The 25,894-nt window shown below is 41.7% G+C and overlaps 8 protein-coding genes across 8 annotated transcripts; 6 read left to right on the forward strand and 2 right to left on the reverse strand.

Annotated features, from left to right (window-relative positions):
• Positions 1–3,050: 3,050 nt before the first annotated feature.
• BCR41DRAFT_375157 (hypothetical protein) lies at positions 3,051–3,812 on the forward strand (the record flags this gene model as incomplete). The annotated part of the gene is made up of 2 exons (XM_022026922.1): positions 3,051–3,232; positions 3,425–3,812. The coding sequence occupies 2 exons, from the start codon at positions 3,051–3,053 to the stop codon at positions 3,810–3,812; spliced, it is 570 nt and encodes a 189-aa protein (XP_021876300.1).
• Positions 3,813–3,988: 176 nt separating this feature from the next.
• BCR41DRAFT_390189 (hypothetical protein) lies at positions 3,989–7,037 on the forward strand (the record flags this gene model as incomplete). The annotated part of the gene is made up of 2 exons (XM_022028196.1): positions 3,989–4,292; positions 4,402–7,037. The coding sequence occupies exons 1-2, from the start codon at positions 4,102–4,104 to the stop codon at positions 7,034–7,036; spliced, it is 2,826 nt and encodes a 941-aa protein (XP_021876301.1). The 5' UTR covers positions 3,989–4,101.
• Positions 7,038–8,126: 1,089 nt separating this feature from the next.
• On the forward strand, positions 8,127–11,450 carry BCR41DRAFT_426164 (hypothetical protein). Its single transcript, XM_022030691.1, has 2 exons — positions 8,127–8,429; positions 8,559–11,450. The coding sequence occupies exons 1-2, from the start codon at positions 8,227–8,229 to the stop codon at positions 11,410–11,412; spliced, it is 3,057 nt and encodes a 1,018-aa protein (XP_021876302.1). The 5' UTR covers positions 8,127–8,226; the 3' UTR covers positions 11,413–11,450.
• Positions 11,451–11,719: 269 nt separating this feature from the next.
• On the forward strand, positions 11,720–13,455 carry BCR41DRAFT_363274 (DHBP synthase RibB-like alpha/beta domain-containing protein). The gene has a single exon (XM_022025869.1). It carries the CDS (start codon positions 11,781–11,783, stop codon positions 13,437–13,439), a length of 1,659 nt encoding a protein of 552 aa, XP_021876303.1. The 5' UTR covers positions 11,720–11,780; the 3' UTR covers positions 13,440–13,455.
• An 87-nt stretch (positions 13,456–13,542) lies between these two features.
• On the reverse strand, positions 13,543–15,517 carry BCR41DRAFT_328718 (hypothetical protein; the record flags this gene model as incomplete). The annotated part of the gene is made up of 3 exons (XM_022021707.1): positions 15,084–15,517; positions 13,982–14,911; positions 13,543–13,874 (listed from the first exon to the last, which is right to left on the reverse strand). Coding segments are annotated over exons 1-3 (1,641 nt in total), but the record flags the coding sequence as incomplete, so codon positions are not given.
• Positions 15,518–15,718: 201 nt separating this feature from the next.
• On the forward strand, positions 15,719–17,470 carry BCR41DRAFT_426167 (Mis12 protein-domain-containing protein). The gene is made up of 4 exons (XM_022030692.1): positions 15,719–16,331; positions 16,491–16,700; positions 16,833–16,956; positions 17,088–17,470. The coding sequence occupies exons 1-4, from the start codon at positions 15,783–15,785 to the stop codon at positions 17,408–17,410; spliced, it is 1,206 nt and encodes a 401-aa protein (XP_021876305.1). The 5' UTR covers positions 15,719–15,782; the 3' UTR covers positions 17,411–17,470.
• A 920-nt stretch (positions 17,471–18,390) lies between these two features.
• On the reverse strand, positions 18,391–20,742 carry BCR41DRAFT_390193 (hypothetical protein). The gene is made up of 2 exons (XM_022028197.1): positions 19,934–20,742; positions 18,391–19,701 (listed from the first exon to the last, which is right to left on the reverse strand). Exons 1-2 carry the CDS (start codon positions 20,726–20,728, stop codon positions 18,409–18,411), a joined length of 2,088 nt encoding a protein of 695 aa, XP_021876306.1. The 5' UTR covers positions 20,729–20,742; the 3' UTR covers positions 18,391–18,408.
• A 2,973-nt stretch (positions 20,743–23,715) lies between these two features.
• BCR41DRAFT_363278 (hypothetical protein) lies at positions 23,716–25,846 on the forward strand (the record flags this gene model as incomplete). The annotated part of the gene is made up of 3 exons (XM_022025870.1): positions 23,716–24,770; positions 25,108–25,538; positions 25,734–25,846. Coding segments are annotated over exons 1-3 (1,499 nt in total), but the record flags the coding sequence as incomplete, so codon positions are not given.
• Positions 25,847–25,894: the final 48 nt, after the last annotated feature.

Below are 25,894 nucleotides of genomic sequence, written 5' to 3' on the forward strand. Positions count from 1 at the left end.
AGATCTAAGCCTTTGACAGCACCCACTACTCCAAACACTCCTTGGAGCACTGCTGATGTCCGTCGAAGCATGGCTTGCATTGTTGATTCATCATCTGGGATATACTGCAAGGCTTGGAAAGCATAAGCAGCTCGGTAGACTAGTTGAGGATCTGTGCTATCTCTCAATCCCTTGATGTATGCTCCAAGTGGCTCATGGAGTTGCTGTCGCTTCAGGCCCTTGATTTGATTACTGACCACGGAATCGAGGACACGTGAGACTGTAACAGAGAGGCGATAGAGATGGTCTTCGAAATAGCCATGCGTGTCTTGTAAACGGGAACTGAGGATGTTAAGGACTAAAACAAGGTCATCCGAGTCGAGATATCCAGGAGGAGCATGCTGCACCAACTGAGCCAATCCTTCCAACAAATGATGTTCTGACTGATCCCATTGGCCAGAGTCACGAGCAGTGTTCTGAACTGGGGTGGATCGAGAACTGGAGCGAGCGATACAACCTCAGCGATACTTGCCTCGGTCTTGATCTCTTCACTGATGAACATTTCAATTACATCCGACGCCAGTTTATGGGGTCGCTCATACTCATCTTGATGGTTTAATATGGCTTGGCGCCATTCATTTTCGTGGTCAGTGAGATCATTTGCTGGGATAGGAGCAGTAGGAAGCAGACCAAGACAGTACACAAGCTGGTAGATATCATTCAGATGAGTACCAGCATCTGGTAGACTGTGTCTGATGATTATTGGAGGCTCATTGTGACTGAATATGTCCTTTGAGATAGTTGCAATGGTCTGTGATGATACTGCTTTAAACACTTTATTCGATCTTCTGCTGCTGTCATTGTTGCTGCTCTCTTGGATATATCCCAATGTCTCAGCTTTCTTGCTGCGTTTTCGGGCTTCATCTAAATGACCCAGCTGTTCAAATAAGCGAGCAAGCTCACAGTAGGCTGAAACAATACCTTGGTGCAATGTCATGCTCCATCACTATGCTGTTGTCGTCGTCTATGGTGCGAGCACCCTTCATGTAGAAATCGAAAAGCCTCAGAGCCTGTGCTGGCAAGAGTGCGCTTCGTGATGGGGTACCAAACATGGATTATTGTTTTCTTTTTGCCCTTAGATGGTGTTCTACCCACGTCCTTGAAAGAAAAATCGTGTAAAAGGATTCTTTGTTAATGGTGAGTGGGATACTGTTTTTTTTGTGAGCTCTAGGGGTGTTTGCATGTCCCTTATATATATAATTCAGAGATTTGAACCTAGAAAAAGTAATGCAATGGGGATTGTGATGAGAATGAGCTTGCATGCACGCATGTAAGATTGCCATGTCTTTTCATGTCTCGTGAAACAGCAACTTTATCAGACCTAATTCTGGTTGTAGTGCAGTTGATACAAAAGACGCGTGTAAAGCTATTCACTTTTTTATTATAATTAATCATCAATAAGTATCCTTCCAATCCTTAATCTCCAATGCTATGTTGTTTATTGATCCCTTTAGTCGTCGGGCGATCTGTATAAAATGAGATGTATAAAAATGCCTTCGTTGCATCTTCTGTATTTAAACTGGTTGCCTTTTAATCGATCTATCAGATACTTTTGCTGTTGCTTGTACAGTTCCAATCCGATCATCTCAATTCGCATTGTCCGTCGTCTTCCCGAGGATATTTTCCAGTAAATGCCGCGTTCAGGTTATTCCTCAGTACATATTGTTCCATACGGTCAGTCCCATCCTCAACACGGCTCGTCTGCCGTTGAAAATCAACATGGTTACCAATAGGAACAACGAAAAACCAATTGCAGTTTGGACACTTCAAATGGTTTAGTTCAGAGTATTTTTGGTAGAGTGTTGCTTAGGCACAGTAAATCACACTGTTCTGTTCCAACTCTGTTACGCGACCATCTTGTTCACAATTTGGTGAATTTAGATCCATGATTATGCCAGGAAACCCTACAAAAGTATGGATGACTTCTCTGATTGCATATTCCATCAATATGCCTTATTAATCGCAATTGAAGCAGTGCAAATTCCATCAGGCGAATAATGAATGCCTCTAATATTGCCGTTATACCTCATAACTAATTTTTCCCCCACCAGATCTACCCGACATATGCAGGCAATCATCTTCATAATAACAAGGTACGATTTCCTGTGTTTATCAATTAATAATGAACGAGGCTGTAACCAGCCTACTGGCGACGCTTGAACTCAAAATAGCAAATGAATGGACAGTGGGCCTAATGAAGAAGTTGAACAATATACAATCATGAATGGAATAAAGAAAGAAAGAATTTTTTCAAATAAATAAAGGATGAGACACGTTTTGAGGGCAAATAACCTCATTTGCATAAAAAAATAAACCGTGCAAAACCTGGTTGGGTTCTTTGATACAAATTCGGTGATTAAGAATGCACCGATGGTTAACGCTAGTACTGCCTTCTTTGACCCGTGACAATAGAAGATCGGTAGCCTAGATAACCATTAAGAACCTCAAAGTCGTGTTAATAGTTTAATGACCGGCGATAGATGGACAGCAGCATGACAGGAGGTGGCTGTGTGCCTGAAGAATATGAATTCTTACTTGACAAACTGACTATGCAGGAAGGGGAAAAAAAAAAAAAAAATCTTTGCTGCATGAAACAACTAACGTACCTCCATCATCAAGACGGATGAAAAGCTATTCATTTTTTTTCTACCTAAATGCTGGGAGGATAAAATTTATTCGCTTTATATCTATCATAAATGCCATTGGCCAACTCAACGACTAGTGTTCGAATTTGATTAAGCCTAAATGTTAGATTGCTTCACACATTGGCGTCTCGATAACTTTTTAGCAGACAATTTTTTTTATGGGCTCACATTGGTGCCACTAATGCAACTAATGCATTACCTTTTTTTTTTATGGTTTTGCCTGTCTTGACCTCGAAATGAGAAAAATGAAAAAAGTAGTGGGCCAAGGCACATTTTTTTTTTTTTTTGTCCATTTATTTATTAGCAATGTTGTTTCAGTTACCACATGAATATTGTTGAAATTTGAATGAAAGTGTGACACATTGGATGTCAAATGTGTTGATTGTGTTCAATAAAGAAAAAGGCGCGAGAGTATGGGTATACAAATGTGCGAAGGTGGTTGAAAGTGATCGGGCTAATTTTGTACTCATGTCAGTATACCTCGGCTCATTTTATTGCATGATGATCACAACTCATAACTCATCAATCTTCAACCTCGACCAGTCCTTGTGAGTAATGGTGGAGCATGCGTGCTACTGCTACCGTTGTTGCCATTGCTGTGCTCCAGAAAAGGGAACTTGGGCCGTACAACAGCATTAACTGACGACATGTAGACTATACTTTTGGTTTATCGAGAGATGATTGAGATTTAAAATGGATAGAGATAAGAAAAAGTGGAATAAGTTTCAAAAATAAAACAGGGTCCTACAAAATAACCTGAACGGCACCAAAAACTTGTTCGAGGGTAAAGAACACAAAGCATCCCTCGTTCCCACTTTTTGTCTCACAACCAATTCATGTCCGCCTGTACATGTAAACAATCTCAAACAATGCAAAGCGGCCCAACCACTTCAACATCTTCGCTTTCTGTCTCTCTCTTCTTTTGGTGAGCAAAACGAACTTCCTGTTCTCAATAGTTTAGGTTGCACAGCAGAGCAGATTGAAAGAGAGAGCTGCTGGCTGATTGTGATAAACATTGTTGATGGTTCATGTTTTTATGTCATGTTTGTGCACCGGATCAGCTCAATCCCTCCATACATCTTTGAGAGCAGATATCCACTTCACCAGATGCTCTTATTACATGGATGAGTGGTTGATTCGACAACAGCACCAAAAAAAGAGATGTATAATAAATATATATTTATATTTAATAGAGTGCATTGGGAGCATCAAGAAAGGTAAACATTCAAAAGGGCGGCACATGTTGGACAACTCTATAAAAACATGTGGCGTGTCACTCTGTTTTGCCCTTTTCGCTCTCTTGATGATCCCCTCAACAACATAAACAATCACATTTTGTCCTCCAGCGCTTGGTCCTGTGCTTCCTCCGCCATCCTCTCTCTCCCTCTCTTTTTTTTTACTCGCACAAACCACTACAATGAATTCTAAACGACAAACGTTTCAATGGGGTTTAGAGTCATTTGAGATCCCTGTTATTCTGGGGGATGATGAAACTGAGGGCAAACCATTCGTTTTATGGGATGATATCAAGCAAAAGGCTCCTCCAACCGCCCATCTTCAGCGTGAGAAACAGACACTTGATTTTATGACAGATGCTGAGGGCAAAAGGTAAAAGTTGACAGGTCGGGGAGCTTTGTGTCCATGAAAAACCAAAAGAAAAAATTATCCTGACACTGACACCACATTTGCGACGTTTGTTTTCAAATTGAAATGGCAGTCTATTACCCCTTCGGATAGAACATCAGCCTGGGTCAACCATTGAAATTATTTTTGATCGAAGCAGTCTCCCAGATCCTCTACTGGACACACATACTCCCGCAACACCCTATTATATCTCAGACGAGTCACACATGAGCGACATCGAGACCAGGAGCCACTCCAACATGTCCACATCCTCTTACTCGTCGGAACCTACTACAGAGTCTCAGGTCTCGACCTTTGCTTCCGAGTATCATCCTCGCGCCATTCAAAGCAACCCTATGCCCCAGGCAAATATGCGTGCTAAGAATTCTATAGAACAGCGCCAATTACTGAAGGCAGAAATGCTCAAGCGCCGTGAGCTACAACAACAGACAGATGAAATGAGGCAATCCATATTCCAAATGCAGCAGCGTGCTCTTGACCGCCTAGCTCATATCCGGAGTCAGGTTCAAACGATCCTTAGTCAAAATGGAACCTGGCGAAGCTCTCGTATTCCAAGGTTGTTCATCGTATTGCCAAACAATAGCAGCACCATTGGAAGCAGTTCAAGTAGTAGTGTTGGTGGTACAACCCTTGTAGGCTCTCAGCAAAGATTTGAGGATCTCACACACAGCGAAACGTTTCGGCTATACTTCCTTTGCGAATGCGGCAACCACACGACCCCACACAAAGGCAGCAAGATTCCTCATCACATTCATTTAGTGCGGCATGAAGGATACGACATCGAGAACCCAGCAGAGTTTTTCCGGCATTATGGCGCTCACATTCTTAGTCTTTTACATATGATGAAATATGGGATATCGGTGGCAGGATTCACAGCTCTACCATTGTCACCTCAAGCGAGTATAGAACCAACTAGTAGGACCCAACAACCTTCACGAAAACTTGAGCCTCTTGTAAACCATGCAATTGAGGTCTTGGAAAATTTGTCCGCTAACGGATATTTCTCTATCATATCCAATGGACCCACGAAACAGCAACAAAAAGATGGGTTGGATGATTCACAAGTGGTAGATCTCAAGGAACTAGGGGCATATTTGAAGGGTAAAGAAGCTCATGGACGTGTAGGAAACCTCCATCGTATCATAACAAGGGAGGGACATGTCAAATGGGTCTGTCGGGACCACTATCACGACAGATATACTGCTAGTGCGATCAAGGAGATCAGGGAGATTCTGGACGTCCATTCTGGGGAGTTTGACGACCATCTAGGACGCATAGATGTTACTCTTGCTTCTCCTGGGGCTGCACTACATTTTTACAAAGCAATCGAGCGAGGCAAATTTATACAGGAAGTAAAAGTCAGGATGACATGGGATGTTTCCATGAGTGATCTAAAGTCGCTGCGGGATGTCATATCAAAGTCCCGTGTGGTTTGCTTGGAACTAGCATGCTCAGCATCCAACGCCGCCTCAGACATCCTGAACCGCAACAAAAGGTCGGACCCCCTATGGCAGACAATAGAAAGTCCAAGGCTCCAATCATTTACATTGACAGAGTATGTTGGATTTTTTTCCCGAGTGAGCGTTCCAGCGGCGACAACACATCTCAGAGTTCTTAGGATATCCGAGCGTGTAGATTGGAAAAAAGATGGCAGTAGAGTCGTTGATTTTCTTCGTCTATGTCCTCGGCTTAATGAGCTTCACCTTGGGTGTACGAACGTGGATGATGCATATGCTGCGATCAGGAGGACAACCACTGGATTTTGTCCGCTCGAGCATCTTGCGCTCGATAATGGAGCCACAAGTGGTATGCTCGCAAAATTTCGTGATGGCGAGCCAACCTTTATGGATTTATTAGCTTCAGATATATCCAGCCCTCTGCTACTTGGTGCCAAAGGCCTTCAGATTCTCCATTTACGGCCCTTGACAGTTACAGAGATGGATCCGAGCCTCGTAGAAGGCCTTGTGCGTAGAAACCCCATTCTTAACAAACTAATGATCTTCTGTCCGGTATCAGATTTCCTAAGGTCGCTGACGATCATTCAGGAGACGGCTACGACGAGCAAGCGGTGTGAACTCAATACGCTTACTCTGTATTGTAATCGAAATTTACTCCACGCCACTAATATTCAAAACAAAATCTCTGTCAAGTTGGAGCTGATGTCGCCTGGTGTCCCGTCGGATATTCTTAATTCATTATTACGAGTTTATGGCTCCAGGTTGACGAAATTCCGAGTTGAGGGAGACGCTTCCAAGAGTTTATCGTTATTGAGCTTGACGATGCGGCATACAAAGTCAATTCTTAGCCGGCTAGACATCGCTTGTCCATTGCTCACGCCACTTATACTGAGAGATCTAAAGTCGATTATAGAATGCTGCCGCTCAAGCTTATCACATCTCTCCATCGTGGTTTACTCAGCATGGGAGGGTAGCAAGGCTGATACCGAGCTCGCCAATTTCATTGTTGAGTTTGGACCATGCTGGACCGAAATAATGGTCAGCTCCCCGACAGTGGATGCTTGGAAGATGGCCTTCAGCCGTCGAGGCTTTTTCGTTCCTGATGATGTCTTTAAAATACTTTCGCCATCCTCGTCACGGCTCCCAAAAACAGAAGAGAGACATGGAGCTGTTCCACAGAGTCAGTCTAAAAAGTTAGACAGTTTGCACAAAAGTTTTCTTAAAACGATAGGGGGTGGCAATCATAGCTGATTCTTTTTTTTTTTTTTTTTTTTTTTTTTTTTATCTTTTATCTTTTTATTTGACCTACTCTCAAAGTTCATAGATGCTTGGAAATGTTGTTGAATAAAAACTATCTGATAACATTTAGTCAATTAGAAATGATGATCGTTTTAAATAAGGGGCACCCCCACGAGTTCTTGATTAATTTCCCGCCTCAAAAAGTAGACATGTCTTACAACACTCCCCTTTTTTTCCCTCCCTATCCGTGCGCATGTCTACTGTACTCCCCCGAAAGATGCTTTCTTTGAAGGGTACGAAAGGATAAACAATGGCAATGCATACATTCTCTTTGCTCAGACCTCTGGGAAAGAAGAAAAGGATAGGGATGACAACAACAACAACAGAGAAAAAACCCAGGTAATGGGTACCTGTGGGATAGAAGGTTAAAGTAAAAAAAAAAAAAAAAAAAAAAAAAGTAGGTTACAGCAAAGGACAAATGTTGGGTTGCACAATTTCAAAAGAAGGAAGCACAGTTATTTTTGTTCATGTCGTGTGTGTGTGTGGATAAGCAAGAATATGTTTGTGAGCAAAGGCAAGTAAAGAAAGACAGGAAGGAGAAGAAATAGAAAACCCAGTTCAACAAAAAAGATCAAATGTTCCACACAAAACAGACTTGTCCACATGCATTGGCGTAGCGGTGATTAACGATGCAAGGAAGAAAAAAACAAAAAAGTTGGCCCAACCAAAAGAGAGGAAAAGTCATCGGATGCTGTTACTTTTGTATTTTGTGTTTTGTATTTTTTGTATTTTTTGTATTTTTGCGTTTAATCTTTTCAGTGCTCAGTTTAGTCTGTCAAGAATCTGTTTCTCGCTCTCAAATCTTTTTTCTCCTCTCTACACACAGACACATCACCTTCCATCCACACAGGACTTTTTTTTTTTTTTTTTTTTTTTTTTCCTCCTATTCTACAACTCCCCCTCTCCATTTCCTCTCTCTTTTCTTTTCACTCTCTCTCGCTCTTGCTCTCTCGCCCTCTCTTCCTATCCCTGCTCTTTCATTCTCTCGACGTCCTTTCTTATTCATTTTACTATTCTCACCTCTTCATTTTTTTTTTTTTTTTTTTTTTTTTCTTGGCTCTTTCTTCTTCCTTCTTCCCCTTCCCAACCTTATCATCCATTTGTTTATCTCTTCCATAACATATCACAAACAAACCTAAACCATGACTGTAGGAGGAAGTTTTGAGTACCAGGAATTCGTTTCTGGCTCAGAGACGTTCGAGGTCAGAGTCATTCCAGGGACGGCTCTCACTCAAGGAAGACCCTTTGTGATGTGGGACGATATCAAAGATGTCTTTCCTTTGGCCTCCCGTCTCCAATGTGGCAGGCGTATCATCAGTTTTATGGTCGATGAAAATGGCAATAGGTAAAAAAAAAAAAAGAAAAAAAGAAAAAAAGAAAAAAGAAAAAAAAGAATACTTCGAATGAGGCCAAGAATTTCAGTTGTACTAACTTCAAAAAATTGTACGCAAAATCGTTTGGCTTACAACTATAGATTGTTACCACTGAGGATTGAGTACCAACCAGAGTCTGTGATTCAGGTCATCTTGTCCCGTGCTTCGAGTCTTCAGAATCCCGATGATTTTCCTTCCCCGCCTCCATCTACACGCAGTGCTCATTCAGCTTCAGTTTCAAAACATGGATCTTATATCGCTGCCTTCACGTTAGAACCAGCCGAGGAAAACGATCGTAGCCCTCGAGATTCCTTATTGTCGACATGGTCAATATCAGATGAAGCCAAGAACCGATATAGATCTTCAGTCTACTTGTACGAAAACTTTATGCAATCGATTCAACTTGGACGAACTAATCTAGCCAGCATGTATCAAGACGACTTTAGGGAACAGTTTTATACCCTTGAGGGAGAGATGTCGAGGAATCAGGCTTTACAGCAACAGATGATGGAAATGCAGCAGTCCATGCTCGAGTTACAACAACAAGCAATCGACAAGTTGACAGCTATTCAAACTCGAGTTCAGGCTATTCTTGTTCAGAGCTATGCTCTATTGGAATATCCCATCCCACGACTTTTTATCATCCTTCCGAAACATGGAGGTCAATGGGACTCTGTCAACATCTTGCATAATGAATTTCGAGTACATTTCTTATGTGAATGTGGTGAACACACAAAGTCAATTCAGGGCACCAAGATCCCCCACCATATCCATTTGGCAAAACATGAGGGCTATGACATTGATGACCCAGAGGAATTTTTCAAATATTATGGATCATATTTGTTAACGCTCTTGCACATGATCAAGTACGGCGTGGCAGTCGCAGGATTCACAGTCCCAGCATTAACCCCTTCGGAACCCGAGGACGACAAATTTTCAACACGTAATCGTCCGTATACCTTTGAAAGTGGGGTGGACATGGCAATGGAATTTCTGGAATGTATGTCTTCAAAAGGAATGTTTGAACAGCTACCATTGGCACCAGGCATTATCCCGAATTTTGCATCACCGAGGCCATCATTTCAATATTCCCACGAGATTTCCATCAACGGCGGCGGCAGCACTATCAGTCATCCAACCTCACCTCAAATCTCGAGAGAGATCGCCTTGCCCTCACGTTTTTCGATGGTTGAAAGTGAATTCAGTTTCAATGACCGTGCATCTTCCATTCACTCAAATGATATTCCTTATAGTCGTAACTCAATGCATTCACAGGAACCTCTCCTGCCCAATGGACCAGCACTTCAATTCTCTCAAGGAAATGCTGCCTATGCTCGGTTATCGCCTCAACTCCTTCGAGAGCTTGGCTTGTTGAGTAACACGGATTTGCAACAACTAGGACTCTATTTGAAGATCATGGACCCAAATCAACTACTGGGAGACCTTTATAGATACATGACAAGGGATGGAACGGCTCGATGGATATGTGAAGACCATTATCGTGAGGCATACGGGGTGATGGCGATCAAGGAGCTGACACAGGTCATTTCTGTTAATGATGGCAAGTATCATGAGCACCTTGGTCGAGTGGAGGTTGCTCTCTCGTCCTCAACTATCGCCAATTTGTTTTATAAACTCATGGAACGAGGCAAACTGATCCAGGATCTCAAAGTTACTCTCAAATGGGATGTTTCCATGAGCGATGTCAAAGCATTGCGTGATGCCATTAGCAGATCGGATATTGCTTGCTTAGATCTGACATGCAAACCGTCCACATCAACGTCCGATTATCTGAACCGTAACAAGAGAGCGGATCCTCTCTGGGAAATTATCATGAAGACAAGGCTACAGTCTTTCCTTCTCAGTGACTATCCAGGATTTTTCTCCAAAGTAACTGTTCCTATCCGAACTAATAATCTGCGTGTTTTGAGAGTGAGTGAACGTATCAACTGGAAGAAGGAAGGTCCCAGAGTAACTGGGCTTATTGGGTCCAGTCCTCGCCTGAAAGAACTGCGCTTGAGTTGTCTCGACATGGAGGATGCGTTCACAGCAATCAAAAAGGTTAACCTTCATGAGTCTTGTTCACTGGAACAGTTGGTCATTGACGGATTTGAATCCAACAAATTGGTGGCACGATTTGAGAATGGAGTCCCCGTCACATTCGATCTGATCATCAACAACACGACGAGTCGATTCTTGAAAGAAATTGAATGCTTCCGTTCGCTTCACCTTCGTCTGGATCTCCTTTTGAGAGTGGAGCTAGATCCACACTTCTTGATGAACATCCTTAGTAGAAATCCTAAGCTAGTCAAGCTTGCAATTCAGTGTCAAGCACAGGAGTTTTTGTGGTGGCTTACGATCGTTAAGAGTGCTATGGCGGAGGAAGGCTCATGTAGTCTGACATCATTGAGATTGTATGGAGGTAAAAATCAACTGTACATCCCCGACTTGCAGGACGAAAACACGGTGGATTTGCAGCTGATGACGATTAATATGCCTCGGGAAGCCTCTGAAGCGCTTCTTAAGCTCTATGGTACAAAGCTATCAAAGCTTAGGATTGAAGGCGAGGTTCTTAAGCAGTACTTTGAGGTAGCTCTTCATGTTGAGAAATTAGCTCTTCGAGCGGTGGATATCAAGAGCTCAAGTCTTAGTGCAGATATGCTGTACGATCTACGATTGATCCTGAGACGCTGTCAATCGACCCTGAAGACTATGTCTATTGTTCTAGATGTGCGTTGGGATGGATCAGAGCGAAGCAACGACTTGGCAGACTTTGTGTCCGAGTTTGGAACCGAATGGATCAAGATCAGTATCAATGAAACGGATGCTCCATTGTGGAAACGGGCTCTTAGCCAGCGTGGATTCGCCATGTCGCCCAAGATCTTGCATATCATCCCCACATACGTGAAGCCAAAGACGCCCAACTTGGTGGAAGTCCAGGCTTTCGAAAATTAAATTTTATTCCCCCATTTTGACATTCTAGAGGTTCCTCTTGTAGATTTTTTTTTTCCTTTTCTTTTCTTTTCTTTTCTTTTCTTTTCTTTTTTTTTTTTCTATTTTTTTTTTTTTTTTTTTTTTTTTTTTTTTACACGTCTGTCATACGCCAATGTACAGCTCATGCTTTTGATCATTTGTGCTGCGGTAAATCATTGTATCTGTTGTGTGTCATAGCTTTTGGTGGCTCAGCTTTTTTTTTTTTTTTTTTTTTTTTTTTGCGCCCGTTTAAAATGAGAGGAATGAGTTTCTGCGACACCTTGTCATTCAATTTACTAATCTCTAATCTGTTCAACAAGAAAAGAATTATCTTCAAGTATAACTATTGCATGCTCCACCAAGTGCGACTGTCGTTCATTCGCAGCCTGACTCGATCTTCTCATACTACCTTGTCCTACAGGCGCACAGCCACTTCTCCCGCTTTTAATCCTATCAACATGTTACCCGATAAAACCCATAGTAGTCCAGCGATATCAGCTGTGGATATAGTAGCGGCAGTAGCAGGGACAGGAGTAGATATAGGGACAGGGACAGAGGCAGGATCAAAGGCAGAGGAATCCTTTGTTACTATTCTGGAAACGATTGATCCTACAACCATCATATACCTTTCAAAGGATCTTGAGGATCCCATTCCAGAGATCTCTCAACCTCATACCCGTCAAGTGCTTGAGCAAGCCGCTCAGTTCCTTAGAGAGGGTCAAGTCGTGGGAATGCCTACAGAAACCGTTTATGGTCTCGCAGCCAACGCATTGGATTCAGTGGCTGCACAACGTATCTTCAAAGCCAAGAATCGACCTCAGGATAATCCTCTGATTGTCCATGTCTCCTCTCTTAAAATGCTTCGATCTATCCTCAAAAACAATGAGATCCCTGCAGTGTATTCAGATCTGATCCAAACATATTGGCCGGGGCCTTTAACTTTATTGTTCCCAAGGTCCAATTTGATCCCAAATGAAATCACATGTGGTCAAGCCACTGTTGCGGTTCGATTTCCTTCTCATCCGATCACGCGTGCGCTGATCACGATCTGTGATAGACCCTTAGCAGCACCTTCTGCTAATTCTTCAGGAAAGCCATCGCCTACTTTGGCCTCTCATGTGATGGACGACTTGCAGACTAAAATACCCATGGTGATTGATGGAGGGCAATGTAGCTTTGGAATCGAATCCACTGTTGTAGATGGATTGAGAGTCCCACCAGCGATTTTGAGACCTGGCGGGGTAACATTTGAGCAGATCAAACAAGTCTCAAAAATGGAAGGTGTCCAGGTTTATAAGAAACATTTTACAGACGTAGCAATGGAGCAGGCTCCAACGACACCAGGCATGAAGTATCGACATTATTCACCAGAAGCTGAAGTGGTCCTGGTGGAATATATCAGGCCCTCTTCTCTTCCTCTTGGTCAAATCAAGGACACTGAAATGAATGGATCAAGATCAAACCGGGTGTCTGACACAACACATCAACCATCACTATCGTCATCATCTCCACATTCATCATTACACTTTTCATCACAGTCATCACCGATATCATCATTACCACCATTGTCATCCTCGTCATTAGAATCAACAACAGGACAATACAACTTGATTATGAAGGAAATTGAGAGATTGAAGCAACATGGCAAGAAACGTTTCGGTATCCTGCGGACGTCTTTTACAGTACCATTGCCATCACCACCAACAACGACAGCAATGAAGGCTGGCATGCTCATCAGAAAGGATAAGGAGGACCAACAAAGCCATGGTCTAGAAACCAAAAGATCAACTTCAGAGAACGAAGCGACGATTATTGAGTTTCCGTTGGGTCAGGGATCAAAACCAGAGGATGTGGCACGAGAGTTGTTTAGAGGGCTTCGTTACTTGGATGATCAACATGTGGACTGTATTTTCGTTGAGGGGATCAGTGAAGAGGATGAAGGTCTTGCAGTCATGAATCGACTGCGCAAAGCCGCTTCCCGAACTATCTCAGCCGAATCATTAGAATAAAGTTTTTTTTTACTATGCAATTTTTGTTGTATTCTTATGCTCTTATATGTCTATAGCTCTATGGATTTGCTTTTTTTTTTTTTTTTTTTTTTTCTTTCAATCAAGCACTTTGAGCATCTCCTCCACTGTCAAAAACTTTTCTCTAGGCTTACCAACCTTGCCACCTAATTCAAACTCCTTTTGCTCAATCTTCTTCCAGTCGTCATAAGAGACAGTCTTGTGACCCTTAGAACGGAGTAGATCCAACACTGGGTTACTTTGATTGTTGTTGTTGTTGTTGTTATTGCTGCTGCTGCTATTGTTGTTCAGCATGGGTTGGCCACTAGTCCAGTCAGCAATAATAGTGTCCCCTGTTTGATATGCATCTGCCATCGTGGAAGCAATCACTCCAATAGGTCCACGCTTGAGCCAGCCTGCCGCATAAAAACCAGGGACCTAGGAAAAAAAAAAAAAAAAAAAAAAAAAAATGGATATTTGATCAAAAAAAAAAAAAAAAAAAAAAAAAATCAAACTAATATTCTTTTTTCTTTTTTTACACTTACAACAATTTGATCCGCATCCACAACTTTGCCGTCAACATTCGGTATGATCCCTTTCCGACTATCAAAGGGTACACCTTGGATGCCCAAACTCTTATAACCAATGCTCCGGAAAGCCAAATCACATTTCAAGGTCTCTGTTTCACCCGTTGGTACGGCTTTACGATTATGCTCTTCTCCCTCTAAACGATTGATACCCAATTCAATCGAAGTCAACTGGCCATGTTCATCCCCTTGGAAACCCAGGGGACTGCGCAGGAATAAAAGAGACCAGGATTTGGGTTGATTTGGTTTGGATTCCTTGATTCCCTTTTCCAATAATCCCATCAACCGCTTCCGAGGTCGATCCAATGTTTTCCCAGCTCGCTCCAACTCTGAGGTCAATAAAGCTTGATCCATATGGAAAGTTGTATCAGGTAAATGCAACATCTCTCTAAACTCCTTTGATGTGAAAGCGACCTCGAGAGGTCCACGACGGCCGACCACATAGACATGTTTGATCCGATTCTTTTCCAGAATTTTGATCATCTTGTCAGTTAGATCGGTCTTTTTAAGGTCTTCCAGCGGAGTCAAAAGGATCCGAGCGACATCCAAAGCCACGTTGCCTTGACCGAGCACGACTGCAGTTTCAGATCGAGATATTAAAAGATCCAGATCTGATTCTAAATGTTGTTCATTCGGAAGACCGTTATAAAATCCAACAAAAGATCGAGCTGCCATGACCCCTTTAAGAGACTGTTCATTAGGCACCCCCAGGAGACGATCTTCATGAGCGCCATAGGCCAGAAGGATAGCATCGTAATGAGGTCGAAGGTCCGAGATCTCCAGATCCGCCTTCTTGGAACAGGGGCTGATAAATGTTCCCACGGATGTATTTCCAATAAATGTAAAGTTGGGGTTCTGAGCTACTTCATCAAACGTGCTCATCACATTCTTTAAAAATTTAAAAATTTTAAAAAAAAAAAAAAAGTAAGAAAAAAGCAAAAAGCAAGCATTGTGCAGCAACTGTTAAATACAAAAGGGATTCGATCTGTCACAGGATAGTCTGTATGAATGAATGATGGTGCGAGAACATTAAATTAAAGGAGCATAATCATTTGTTTACCTTGACCTCAGGGTGATCGGGTGCAACACCAAATCGAACAAGACCATGAGGAACTGGAAGGGCTTCAAACATATCGACTTTTGCTTCAGGAATATTCTTCAAGACCCGGTGTGCCGTATAAAATCCTCCAGGGCCACTGCCAATCACTGCAAGCCTAAATGGTCTGTTGGACTGTACCGTACTTTTGGAAGAAGGAGAAGAAGAAGAAAATGACTTGTATGAAGTTGAGAATGCACGATTGCATTGTAATGATGGAAGGTTAAGAGAAGGAAAGAATGAAGAAGAAGGAGGAGGAAAGGAGCAGTAGGATAGAGTTAGGCAGCGGCGTCCCTGTAATTGTGACTGAGACTGTCCACGAGCCAGCAATGCGATTCGGATCATGGTAAGGTGTTAAATGAAAGAAGAGGGAAGTAATGTGTCTTTATGAATGAACAGTGCAACTTCTAATAGAGAAGAAGAAGAAAAAAAAAAAAAAAAAAAAAAAAAAAAAATGCTCGTGCCTGGATTGTGAAGCAGTCAAAAAAAAAAAAAAAAAAAAACGGTCAATTAGATCAATTGGTGGCGAAATTTCCTTTTTTTGGGCTTTTTTTTGTTCCACGAGGTCGCGTTTCTTTTCTTTTCTTTATTTTATAATACATAATAATAAACATCTGTAAAAAAAAAAAAAAATACAAGACACACATTCTTTACAACTATAAAATGTCGCAACGCAGAGCAGCACCAACAGTGAGAGGAACAGGAATAGAACAACAAGTACGTACAACAACAACAACATCCTCAACAATAGCTCATAATGCATCAATACGAAATCCTCGAAATGAACATGGGACAGTGGAATCCCAATTGAGAGGACCAGGACAATTGACTCGAGGACCAACCATGACTTCTTCTACTTTTCCTTTCTCCTTGCCTCCGATGCATCTTCCCTTTCCTCGGAAACAACAGCAGCAACAACTACAGCTCCAACAACAACAACAACAGCAGCAGCAGCAGCAACTACAACAACTCCAAAAAGTAGACGAAGAAAGTTTAAAGAAAGCACGCCATGATCATAATCAACAACTTTTGACAGAACACTTTGGATTCACCCCCATTTCTTTTGTGGACGATATCATCAACTCTGTCAATAATATGATCTACCAAGCCTCTATGGCTGTAGAGGAGTTTATCAAACATGAAATGACAGAGATTATAGCTCATAAAGGACCACCTCACGAAGATTTTGATGTCGAAATCGAGACTGCCAAGGTGAAAGGAAAAAAAGAAAAAAAAAAAGCTTGTTTGCATCCTTGCAGACGAGAGGAGGTTGCTGTCTCCTGGTATTCATTCTCACCTCCTTTTTTTTTTTTTTTTTTTTTTTTTTTTTTTTTTTTTTTCATTCCTGCTTCTTTTTCCTCGTGTCATAAGTGCATGCACAAGTTTGAAACACTACTAGAAGCTTCAGTGGACAAGAATTTTGACCGATTCGAACTCTATGCACTTAATAACATTTTTGCTATACCTGAGAACGTAGATATTGTTCTACCACATTATGAAGCACTAGATTTTGGAATAACAGCCGAACGGGAACTACAACTGGATAGAGAACTTGAGATCTTGCGCCAAAAAATTATTGCGGTAAAAAAAAAAAAAAAAAAAAAAAAAAATTGACACCAAGTTGATCAAATCATTTTTTGATTTTATTACTGTTATTATTATCACCTCTCAATTCCCAACATCTATATCGATCTGTATTCGTTTCCTTCATAGGCCAAAGCGTTAAACTACAAATTGAGAAAAAGGCTAGAGATTGAAGAAAAACAACGGCGGCAATTACAGGTCTGTAGAGACCAAATACAGTTTTTGAAAGATGCCATAAATTCATATCAAGATGGTAAAGAAAAAAAAAAAAAAAAAAAAAAAAAAAAAGACTATTTCGAAGTTGTTGTTTCGATCCCTCTTCTTCATCTACTGACTGACGCTAATTTTTTTTTTTTTTTTTTTTTTTTTTTTTTTTTTTAATAGTAACACCAGTGCCTCAGACGCTCATATTTGTTCGTGACAATATCGAAACACTTTATCAACGATTTAAATCTCTTCATGAAAGACTCGAGAGAAATGCTTCGACTCTGGATTCTTCTGGAACTGGAATTGGAACTGGAACTGGAGCTGGAGTTACATCATCACCATCATCTCATAAACCTAAGACCTCTGTTACTTCAGCACTCTACGAAACGTTGTTAAATATGGAACCAGATGCAAGAGCCATTTACATTCAATCAGTCGTTCGGCGTCAAATTGATAAAGTTGCGCCTGATTTGCTTAATAGCAATAGCCATCTTCATTAAACTCAATAGGAATACAGGATATTCATATCATCCTCTTTAGCATGAATGTTAACCTTTCTTGAGATATGAGTATAAAAAAAACTTTTTTTTTTTTTTTTTTTTTGGATAAAGCATAGTTGACTTTACATGCTTCCAACTGTTTTTATCCTTTCAGATATGGATACAGAAAAAGAAGGGAATGATGATGGTGAAGGTGATGGTAATGATAATGATGACAGTGATGAAGCAGTTGCAGCAGTAAAAAATATATAAAGTAGAAGTAATAATTATTTGGATATTACCAAGAGAGTTTGATCTGGATCAAAGAGACAATGAGTCTATCTAATTCCGAAATAGAGTGATGGCAATGACCAAATGGAAAAAGCTTAATCTACCCAACCGAATCTAGTAGTGATAGGATGATGACAGAAGGTCAAGATTAAAATCAAGGCCAAAGGCCAAGGTTACTTCGCTGTTGCATTTTTAAAGCGTAGCATTTCTTCAGATCTTGCGGATCAAATAAAACCCAACATTCTTTCTCGCAAATCATACCAAAAAAAAAGTCTTTTTTTAATGAATGTATTCATATCTGAAAATGAAATAAAAAAATAAAAAGAAAGAAGATGTAATGAATGCTATGAAATATTTAAGAAAACAAAAAAAAAAAAAAAAAAGGATAAAATGCTATGCTTATGCTTCAAAGAGAGGAGAAAATACGTAGACCTTTATAAATGCAAAATTGGGATAGATGCGTGGTCAAGGCAAAGCCACAGGCATTCACCCTGGGATATATTATGGGACTGATTGAAGGATGAATGAAAATAAGAGCGGGGTAGGATAAAGAGGACTAGTTGCGCTCATTTTTCAACAATTTGCAATGCCATAAAGGAGAAAGAGGCAAAAAGAAGAAGAAGAAAAAAAAAAAAAAAGATATGCAAAATGAAAAGATGAAAAGAAAATAAAGTAGAGAAGGGGAAAAAAAAAAAAAAAAAAAAAGATGGGTGGAAGGAAAAAAATCCTTAGTAGTGTTGATCAAACATGGCACTCATACTGTCACGTCGATCCAGATAAGGTGCTGTTCCATTATTGTTCATGTGCAGCTGATTGGCAAGGCTGCTAGGCTGTGAATTGCGGACACCCAAAGGATTCTTTGAAAAGCTTAGACGAATACCGCCTTTCACAGAGTTGCTCAATGGGTTGCCATAAAGATCGTTCAACGCCTGGGTTGCATACTCGACGTTCTCAAACTCAACAAAGCACATGGGTCCATTGGCCTTGGTACGGAAGCACATACGTCTGTAACCCATACAACGCGAAAACATTGTGCGAAGCTCGTCCTCAGAGGTGTTCATCGGTAAGTTTCCAACATAGAGCGTGTTGCAGGGGGGATTCTGGTCACCAGGGTTGACTGGTGTACGGAAACCAGGCGAAGCAACATTGGGTGAAGGTAGAACAGGAGTGGCCAAGGAGGCAGCAGTTGTAGCAGTAGCAGTGTTGATAGGCAATCCCTGAAATCGGTTGTTGGACATGTCATCATTGTTGAAGAGCCCGTTGTTGAATCCGCGCTCTGTGTGGGCAGGAATAGACTTTGAGAGGAAACTGATGGTGGACGTAGGCGTTTCCGAATCCATGTCCAAAAAGCTCTTGTTAAAGCGTTGGGGGCCAGTAAATCCCATGTTGCGGTTCGAGAACGAGCTCGAGATGGAATTTGAGAAAGATCCAGGGATGGAGCCGGCAAGGCCACCGATGTTGTTGCTGTAGCTGCCCATGGATAAAGGATCCACTCTAATGTCATAAGCACTTTGACGACCCAAAAAGGAAGACGAGAGCTCAGACTGCTGTTGCTGCTGCTGTTGTTGATGACGACCACCGAAGGATTCCGCAAAGCTTAGGTTAGCGAGATTGCTGGGAGCGTAAACATCGGCATAAAAGTCATAGCTGCTGGGATAGTCGTTGGGCGAGAGTAGGTCACTAGGTAAGGCAGGGCTGCAGGGTACTGAATGGAAAGCATCATAGGCTGCGGATCCTGCGAGACTGTTGCGGTGCTGTAGAGGATGTGGAGTCTTTTTGCCATTGATGTTGACAGGATGGATAGAGCTTGAGCCAAGGGGTGCAGGTGGGATGGCTGCCGAGGTCATAGCTGGGCCAGGGGTGGCAACTAGCTCATTGGAGAGTCCTCTACGGGTGTGGAGATTCTTTTTTGCCATTTCTGCCTTCAGTTGAGAGCCCTTCTCAGCATCGACCCTACGCCCGCTAAGCACGCTAATGGCCTGCAGGGCCTCCTGATGAGTGCGGAATTTAGCGAAACCAATCTATTGGAACCAAAAAAAAAAAAAAAAAAAAAAAAAAAAGAATGTCTTGTCAGTTCCCTGTTCATTCCAAACCGCTAAATCAGGACAGAATAATAAAATTCAAACAGACTGCCAATAAATAGCTCAATGATGGTTCGTGTGTTTGTTATTCCCAACAAACAAATGAATGAATGAACATGAATGGATGGATGATTAGGACAATGATGAAAATGTATTAAACATTTAAACTTACGATTTGCTTGCGAGGATTAACGCCGTTGACACCGAGGGTAAGGGCATCATCCTCCTGCTGGTCCTTGTGGGGAATCTTGAGGGTGGCAGCCTCAAAGCCTGGAGTGAAGACAAACATGTTTTGGAACTCACGTTCTTGCATGTCATCTGGGAAACCAACAACAAAGATGGTGGAGATCTCTTCTGCAGGGGTGTTGGCATTAGTTGTGTTTGTGAAGGCCAAGTTGGCATTACTACTGTTGTTACTGCTGTTATAACCATAGAGACCCGAGCTTAGGGACGACTTTGTGGTGGCGTTATTGAGATTATTGTTGTAGCTGGAGCCGACTTGAGTGCCTAGGCTGAGGCCATTGAATCCGTTGCTGAGACTTCCGATATGGATACTACTTGAAAGGTGGCTAGAGTTGTTATTATTGATGGGGTTGGTGTTATTCAAACCAGCTTTGGGGATACTGGAGCTAAAATAGTCTGAGAGACCAAAAGGGTCCGAGATACCGTCTGTGGAGAGACCGGGGATGAAGCTACTACCACGACGGTTTCCATTCAAGATGTTGATACCCTTGGTAGGAGAGAGGTCCTGATCCTCAAAGATACTGTGACTGTAGGTGTCAGGATCCACAGCGGAGGCAGTGTCTGGTAAATCCTTCCCCGTGGGAGAGGAGTGAGCCGCAGGGGTGGTGGTAGCAGTGGAAGGAGGGGATGAGAGCAAGGTTGGAGATGAGGTAGTGGTGGGAGATGAAGAGGGTGATGCAGAGACGGAGGCAGAGATTGATGTCGAGACAGAATGGAGAGCCATCTTTTACGGAAAAGAGGGAAAGGGGGAGGGAGGAGAGAGAGAGAGAGAGAGAGAGAGAGAGAGAGAGAGAGAGAGAGAGAGAGAGAGAGAGAGAGAGAGAAAGAGAAAAGAGAGAAAGGGCGACAATGAATGGGAAATAAAAAAAAAATAAAAAAGAACACTGGCGCAAGAATGAGGTCAAGGAAGAAGAGAAAAGGAAAAAAAAAAAAAAAAAAAAAAAAAAAGAGAGAGAGAAAGAAAGGGAGAAAAGACTTAAAGAGAAAAGGGAGCAAAGAGAGGATAATGCCAGATAACGATGAAAATGTTTGTAGTAAGAATGGAAAAGAAGAAAAGGCGTTTCAGAAGGGAAACAATGAAAGGATTCTTTACTGTTCGAACTGGCTGGTGCACCGGAGAAAGAGTAAGTGACTGTGGAGGGGAAGGAAGGGGAACGGGAAAAAAAAAAAAACTACTGTAATATAAACAATGCTTATACTACAACCAAAACGTAATGAAACCCAACGTTGACAGTGCCCTTTTTTCTTTCTTTCTTTCTTTCCGACCTGGTGGGAAAATGTTGTTTGTAAGAAAAAGAACAAAAAGAATGAAAGGAAGGAGCGATCAGGCACTTGATTGCAGACGGATGATGAATTAAAAAAAAAAAAGAAAAAAAAGAGAGAGGAAAGAGCTAATGTAGACGCTGGGAAGGGATGTGGTTTGAATAATTGATGGTAATGAGTGATATGACAGAAATGTTTGGTATTTTGAACGTGTGAGAATAATCTTTCTTAGTGATGAAAAGGAGGAAGGATTGACCAGTTAGATCACAACAAAGAGTGCTGGAGTATTTGCCCCGGGAGTTGCGTGGACTAAAAGTCGGATGGGGATATTTTCTGCTTTGCTGACAGGAACACACACGATGTGGAAGAGGGGGGAATATTATCTGAAAGATTTGCAGCGCCACGCAGTTGTCTCTTTGAGAATTATACCCTATTTTTTACGTATACATGAATATATATACAACTGATACACATCAAACGCTTGGGACACAACCTGCGTCATTGGGACACACGAGTATGGCGGAGTTGGATGACCAATCTGGCATTGGAATCAGTCCTACTCTTGATTATGAACCTTCAGCTGGAGTGATCCTCATTCATCCTTGAACACTACATCCACAAGTCCATAATCTCACCCTCACATCTATCTCATACAATCCATACACATCCATCTTATTCACACATCTAGCAGAGAATCGAGCTAATGCTGTTTTTCATCTATCCTCATCTTACTTGCTAGCTGGATGTAAGATCCAATTTATGCATCCTCATTATACCCCATCCTTCCCTTTATACGTCAATTTGGACAGACTGGAATTAATATTGCCCTGATTATACAGCTCGATCTTTGCAATGCCTTCATTCATTTTTATGCATCAAATAGCCACACTCAAGAATATGACTCTCGATATTTCCTCCGGCCTTGTTCTGTCTCCTGTAAGAACCTGAATCTGTTGATCTGTTTACAAAACAACGAGTTCTCACCACAGGTCCACCCAGTCCTGGTTTTAGTTTCCGAGAAAAAGAATTAAAATCAGGGAGACAAAAAAAAAAACGGAAGGACTGGGAACCTGACATGCCTGTACCTGTCGGTGGGTAACCAAAAATAGTTTGTTTAATTGATATACTTTTGGAGAAGCTTCTTGACATCCCATGCCAGAAACTGTCTTTGCCTTGTAATACCTTATGCTACTTTTGAGCTGTGCTGTGTTCAATGCATGCAAGTTTTTTTTTTTTTTTTTTTTTTTTTCTTATCCATACTACACCTACAGCTTTTGTCTTTTCGAAAAGAAAAAGAAAAACCCAGTTTTATTCGCTCCTTCTCTCAATAGTCACAGCCACATTTGATCCCAAGAAAAAAGTCTTGTCTAATGTTCTCGTTGAATGTGATCATTTATCCTCATTTCCTGTGTATTCTTTGTTAGATACACTAACCAATCAGACGGCTTCTTTTTTTTTTTTGTGTGTGTGTGTTGAAACCTGAGAAACATTAATGAATTTGTAACTAACGGTCTTAATACCCCTGGCGCCCTGAGCTGGAGAGAATGATTGACATATCTCGTTTTTTTTTTTTTTTCTTTTTTTTTAATCTGAAAGAAACAAAGAGACAGCTCAATAGAGATGGTGATGTGAGAAAGTGAGAAATCAAATAATCACAAGGCTTTGTTGGCTGTGTGCTTTATTTTTTCCTCGGAGAAAATAAAGGAATACCGAAAACACGTGTGCAGTACTCTTGTCATTTTAACACTTTAATCGAATTAATTGAACAGGTATCAGTTAATGAATATGGTAATCAGGCTTTGCAAAAAAAAAAAAAAAAAAAAAAAGATCTTATTGAGAGGACATGTTTGTGTGTGTGTGTGTGCGAGAAAGAGAAAATGAAATAACAATCCACAGAGGTGGTCCATGTTTTGCATGTTTTGTATGAGTGAACAAGGCCATGTGGACCTCTTTTTTGTTGCTCTCATGTTGTTACCATGCGAATGCTTACGCGTGTGTCCGTGTTTGTTCAATTCATGCAAAAAAAACCAACTTTTGGTTTGACCAATCCTCGCAATCGCGTCGTAAGTAAAGAAAAGAGCAGAGAAAGATCAGGATGTCCGAATATCCGAGGCCTGAAGATGTGAAGACATGGACCTTTTTTTTTTTTTTTTTTTTCACATTAATTTAGTGCTGGCTTTTTTTTTTTCTGTTTGATAGGTTAACCTTACAATTAATCTGGACTCTGGTTGGTCTTCACATTATTCCAATTGATTAATTACTTCAAGAGGCGCGCCACCCTTGTCCTCTAATTGTTAGTCTAGTAGAATCTCGCTCCAAACATCCAACGGACAAATGCGCGCCATTTACACAAGTCTTGGTCTGCCAACTAAAACAACTAAAAAAAACGCCAGTCTTTTTTTTTTTTTTTTTTTTTTTTGCTCATATTTTTTATTTCAAACTCGGTCTCTTTTTTTCTTTCTTTCTTTCTTTCCTTCTTCACCACCCTTCATCCTTTTTTCTTTCTTCATATCCCAACTCCATCTTCAAACTTTTTTTATCTCACACCATGGATTTTCTCTCCGACATTGGTCACCGCATCTCGGACTTTGTCAACGGTGAGGACCACGACGAACACGAAAGGACTCAGACTCAACAACACCAACGCCGTGCTGAAGAACAACAAGATGATGGCCGAGATCCTTTGGTAGATGATGACGAGGAAGTCGAGGATGCTGCTATCGAGGCCGCACGTCAAGAATACGAGTCTATTCTTCCCTCACCTCAATTCAAGGTCGGGCCTATTCTCCGCTTCCAAAACATCATTGTTGAGCAACGTCGCTGGGTTGGTTCAGTCCTCATTGTCTCCGATCGTGAGGACGTACCCCGTCTGGTCATCCGTGACCCTACAAAGTCCCAGATCGGTTATTCTCGTCCCCGCCATCTCGAGACCTGGGAAGGCAATCACTTTTACAGATACGATATTCAGCTGACCCTTCTAGCCCATCGTGAGAAAAATATCGAGTACTGGTTTGAAACCGAGGATGGTCGCCGGGTGCACCAGCCTCAGAAATGGAACTTCTTCATCCCTGCCCTGGATGAACCCTTCAACTGGGCTTTCTACTCCTGCAACGGCTTCACCTCCGATGTCGAGGATCCCGAGACCAACTTCAAGGGCGCTAACCCTCTGTGGGATGATCTCTTGGCAAGTCATGATGGCAAGCCCTTCCATGCCATGATCGGAGGCGGTGACCAGATTTACAACGACGATGTCTTGGCTATCCCCGAAATGCTCGAGTGGTTGGGAATGGATGAGGAAACGAGGATCGCAACTGAATTCACAAATGAAAAGAAGTACGCTGTTGAGAAGTATTACTTTGATCACTATGCTCAGCACTTTATCACCGGCACTTACTCCAAGGCCCTGTCCCTGATCCCATCAGTCAATACCTGGGACGATCATGATATCCTCGATGGATATGGCTCCTATCCCGACAACTATCAGCTTTCGAATGTTATGCAGGGTAAGTCTCATGCCGATGTTGAAAAGAGTCTTCATGCCTCCACTCATTCTTTTTGCTCATCTCGCAATTTGGAATCATCTCGCGTTATTCCATTTTCTACTTTTTTTTTTTTTTTTTTTTTTTCTTCGGTGTCTTATATTCCGAGATCAATTGGATCTATTTAAATTTTACTTCTGCATGCATGCATATAAACCCGTGAAGTTTATTGTGAATTTTATTCTCACACATGCAAAAGCACGCCCCTCGTACACAACACAAAAAGGATGTGAATATAATGCCCATGGACCTAACTAATACCAACTTTTTTTTTTTTTTTTTTTTTTTTTTTTTTGAAAAGGCATCGGTGCTGCTGCCACAAAGTTCTACCTTCTCTTCCAGCAGCACTCTACCCCGAACCACGCTTCCAAGGCTGCTCTCATCACCTCTGCTAGCGGCAAGGGTTATAACAACATCACACACTTTGGAAAACGTACGCTCGTCGTCCTTCCTGATACCCGCTCCGAGCGTTCCAAGGCAACTGTTCTTTCCAATGAGACCTATGAGATGTTGGACCGTGAGATCCGTGCACAGATGTTGCCCACGACCCGCCACGTTGTTGTTGTCCTTGGTACTCCCTTGGTATACCCAGCTTTGACCTTGTTCGAGGACACACTCGAGCAGATGGGTGACTCCTTGTCGCGTGGAAGTCTCATTGGTAAGGTCTTTGGCAAGAGCAAGGCCTTCATGAACGTCTTGGGTCACTTTGGTCCAGAGTTGTTGGACGATTTGGTAAGCCGATTTTATTATTATTATTATTATTATTATTGTAACTATATACCTTTATTATTATTACAATTTGTCTATCCGGAGACCCATGGTGAATGGGCTCTCATCTAAATATTTATGGTCACCCGCCTGCCCAGCCTCCTCCTTTTAACACCTTTTTTTTTTTTTTTTTTTTTTTTTTAATATCCTTTTTTCTAGGTTGATGCATGGGCTTGCGCCGTTCACACTGATGAGAAGAAGAGGTTCGTTGAGATCTTGCAGGCTATCGCTGTCAGCCGCAATGTCCGTGTCACCTTTATCGCAGGCGATGTAAGTTTTTATTATTATTATTATTATTATTCTTACTACTATTACTATTA

Source organism: Lobosporangium transversale (genome assembly GCF_002105155.1).
Source record: "Lobosporangium transversale strain NRRL 3116 chromosome Unknown BCR41scaffold_61, whole genome shotgun sequence".
In the NCBI taxonomy this organism is placed as follows: Eukaryota; Fungi; Mortierellomycota; class Mortierellomycetes; order Mortierellales; family Mortierellaceae; genus Lobosporangium; species Lobosporangium transversale.

Excerpts from the sequence above, each read along its gene's own strand:
- BCR41DRAFT_426164 (XM_022030691.1), top strand. The coding sequence starts at position 8,227 with ATGACTGTAGGAGGAAGTTTTGAGTACCAGGAATTCGTTTCTGGCTCA. Across the intron at positions 8,430-8,558 it reads GTCGATGAAAATGGCAATAG|ATTGTTACCACTGAGGATTG; the intron begins GTAAAAAAAAAA and ends TTACAACTATAG.
- BCR41DRAFT_363274 (XM_022025869.1), top strand. The coding sequence starts at position 11,781 with ATGCTCCACCAAGTGCGACTGTCGTTCATTCGCAGCCTGACTCGATCT.
- BCR41DRAFT_426167 (XM_022030692.1), top strand. The coding sequence starts at position 15,783 with ATGTCGCAACGCAGAGCAGCACCAACAGTGAGAGGAACAGGAATAGAA. Across the intron at positions 16,701-16,832 it reads TGCGCCAAAAAATTATTGCG|GCCAAAGCGTTAAACTACAA; the intron begins GTAAAAAAAAAA and ends TTTCCTTCATAG. Across the intron at positions 16,957-17,087 it reads CATAAATTCATATCAAGATG|TAACACCAGTGCCTCAGACG; the intron begins GTAAAGAAAAAA and ends TTTTTTTAATAG.
- BCR41DRAFT_390193 (XM_022028197.1), bottom strand. The coding sequence starts at position 20,728 with ATGGCTCTCCATTCTGTCTCGACATCAATCTCTGCCTCCGTCTCTGCA. Across the intron at positions 19,702-19,933 it reads TTAATCCTCGCAAGCAAATC|ATTGGTTTCGCTAAATTCCG; the intron begins GTAAGTTTAAAT and ends TGGTTCCAATAG.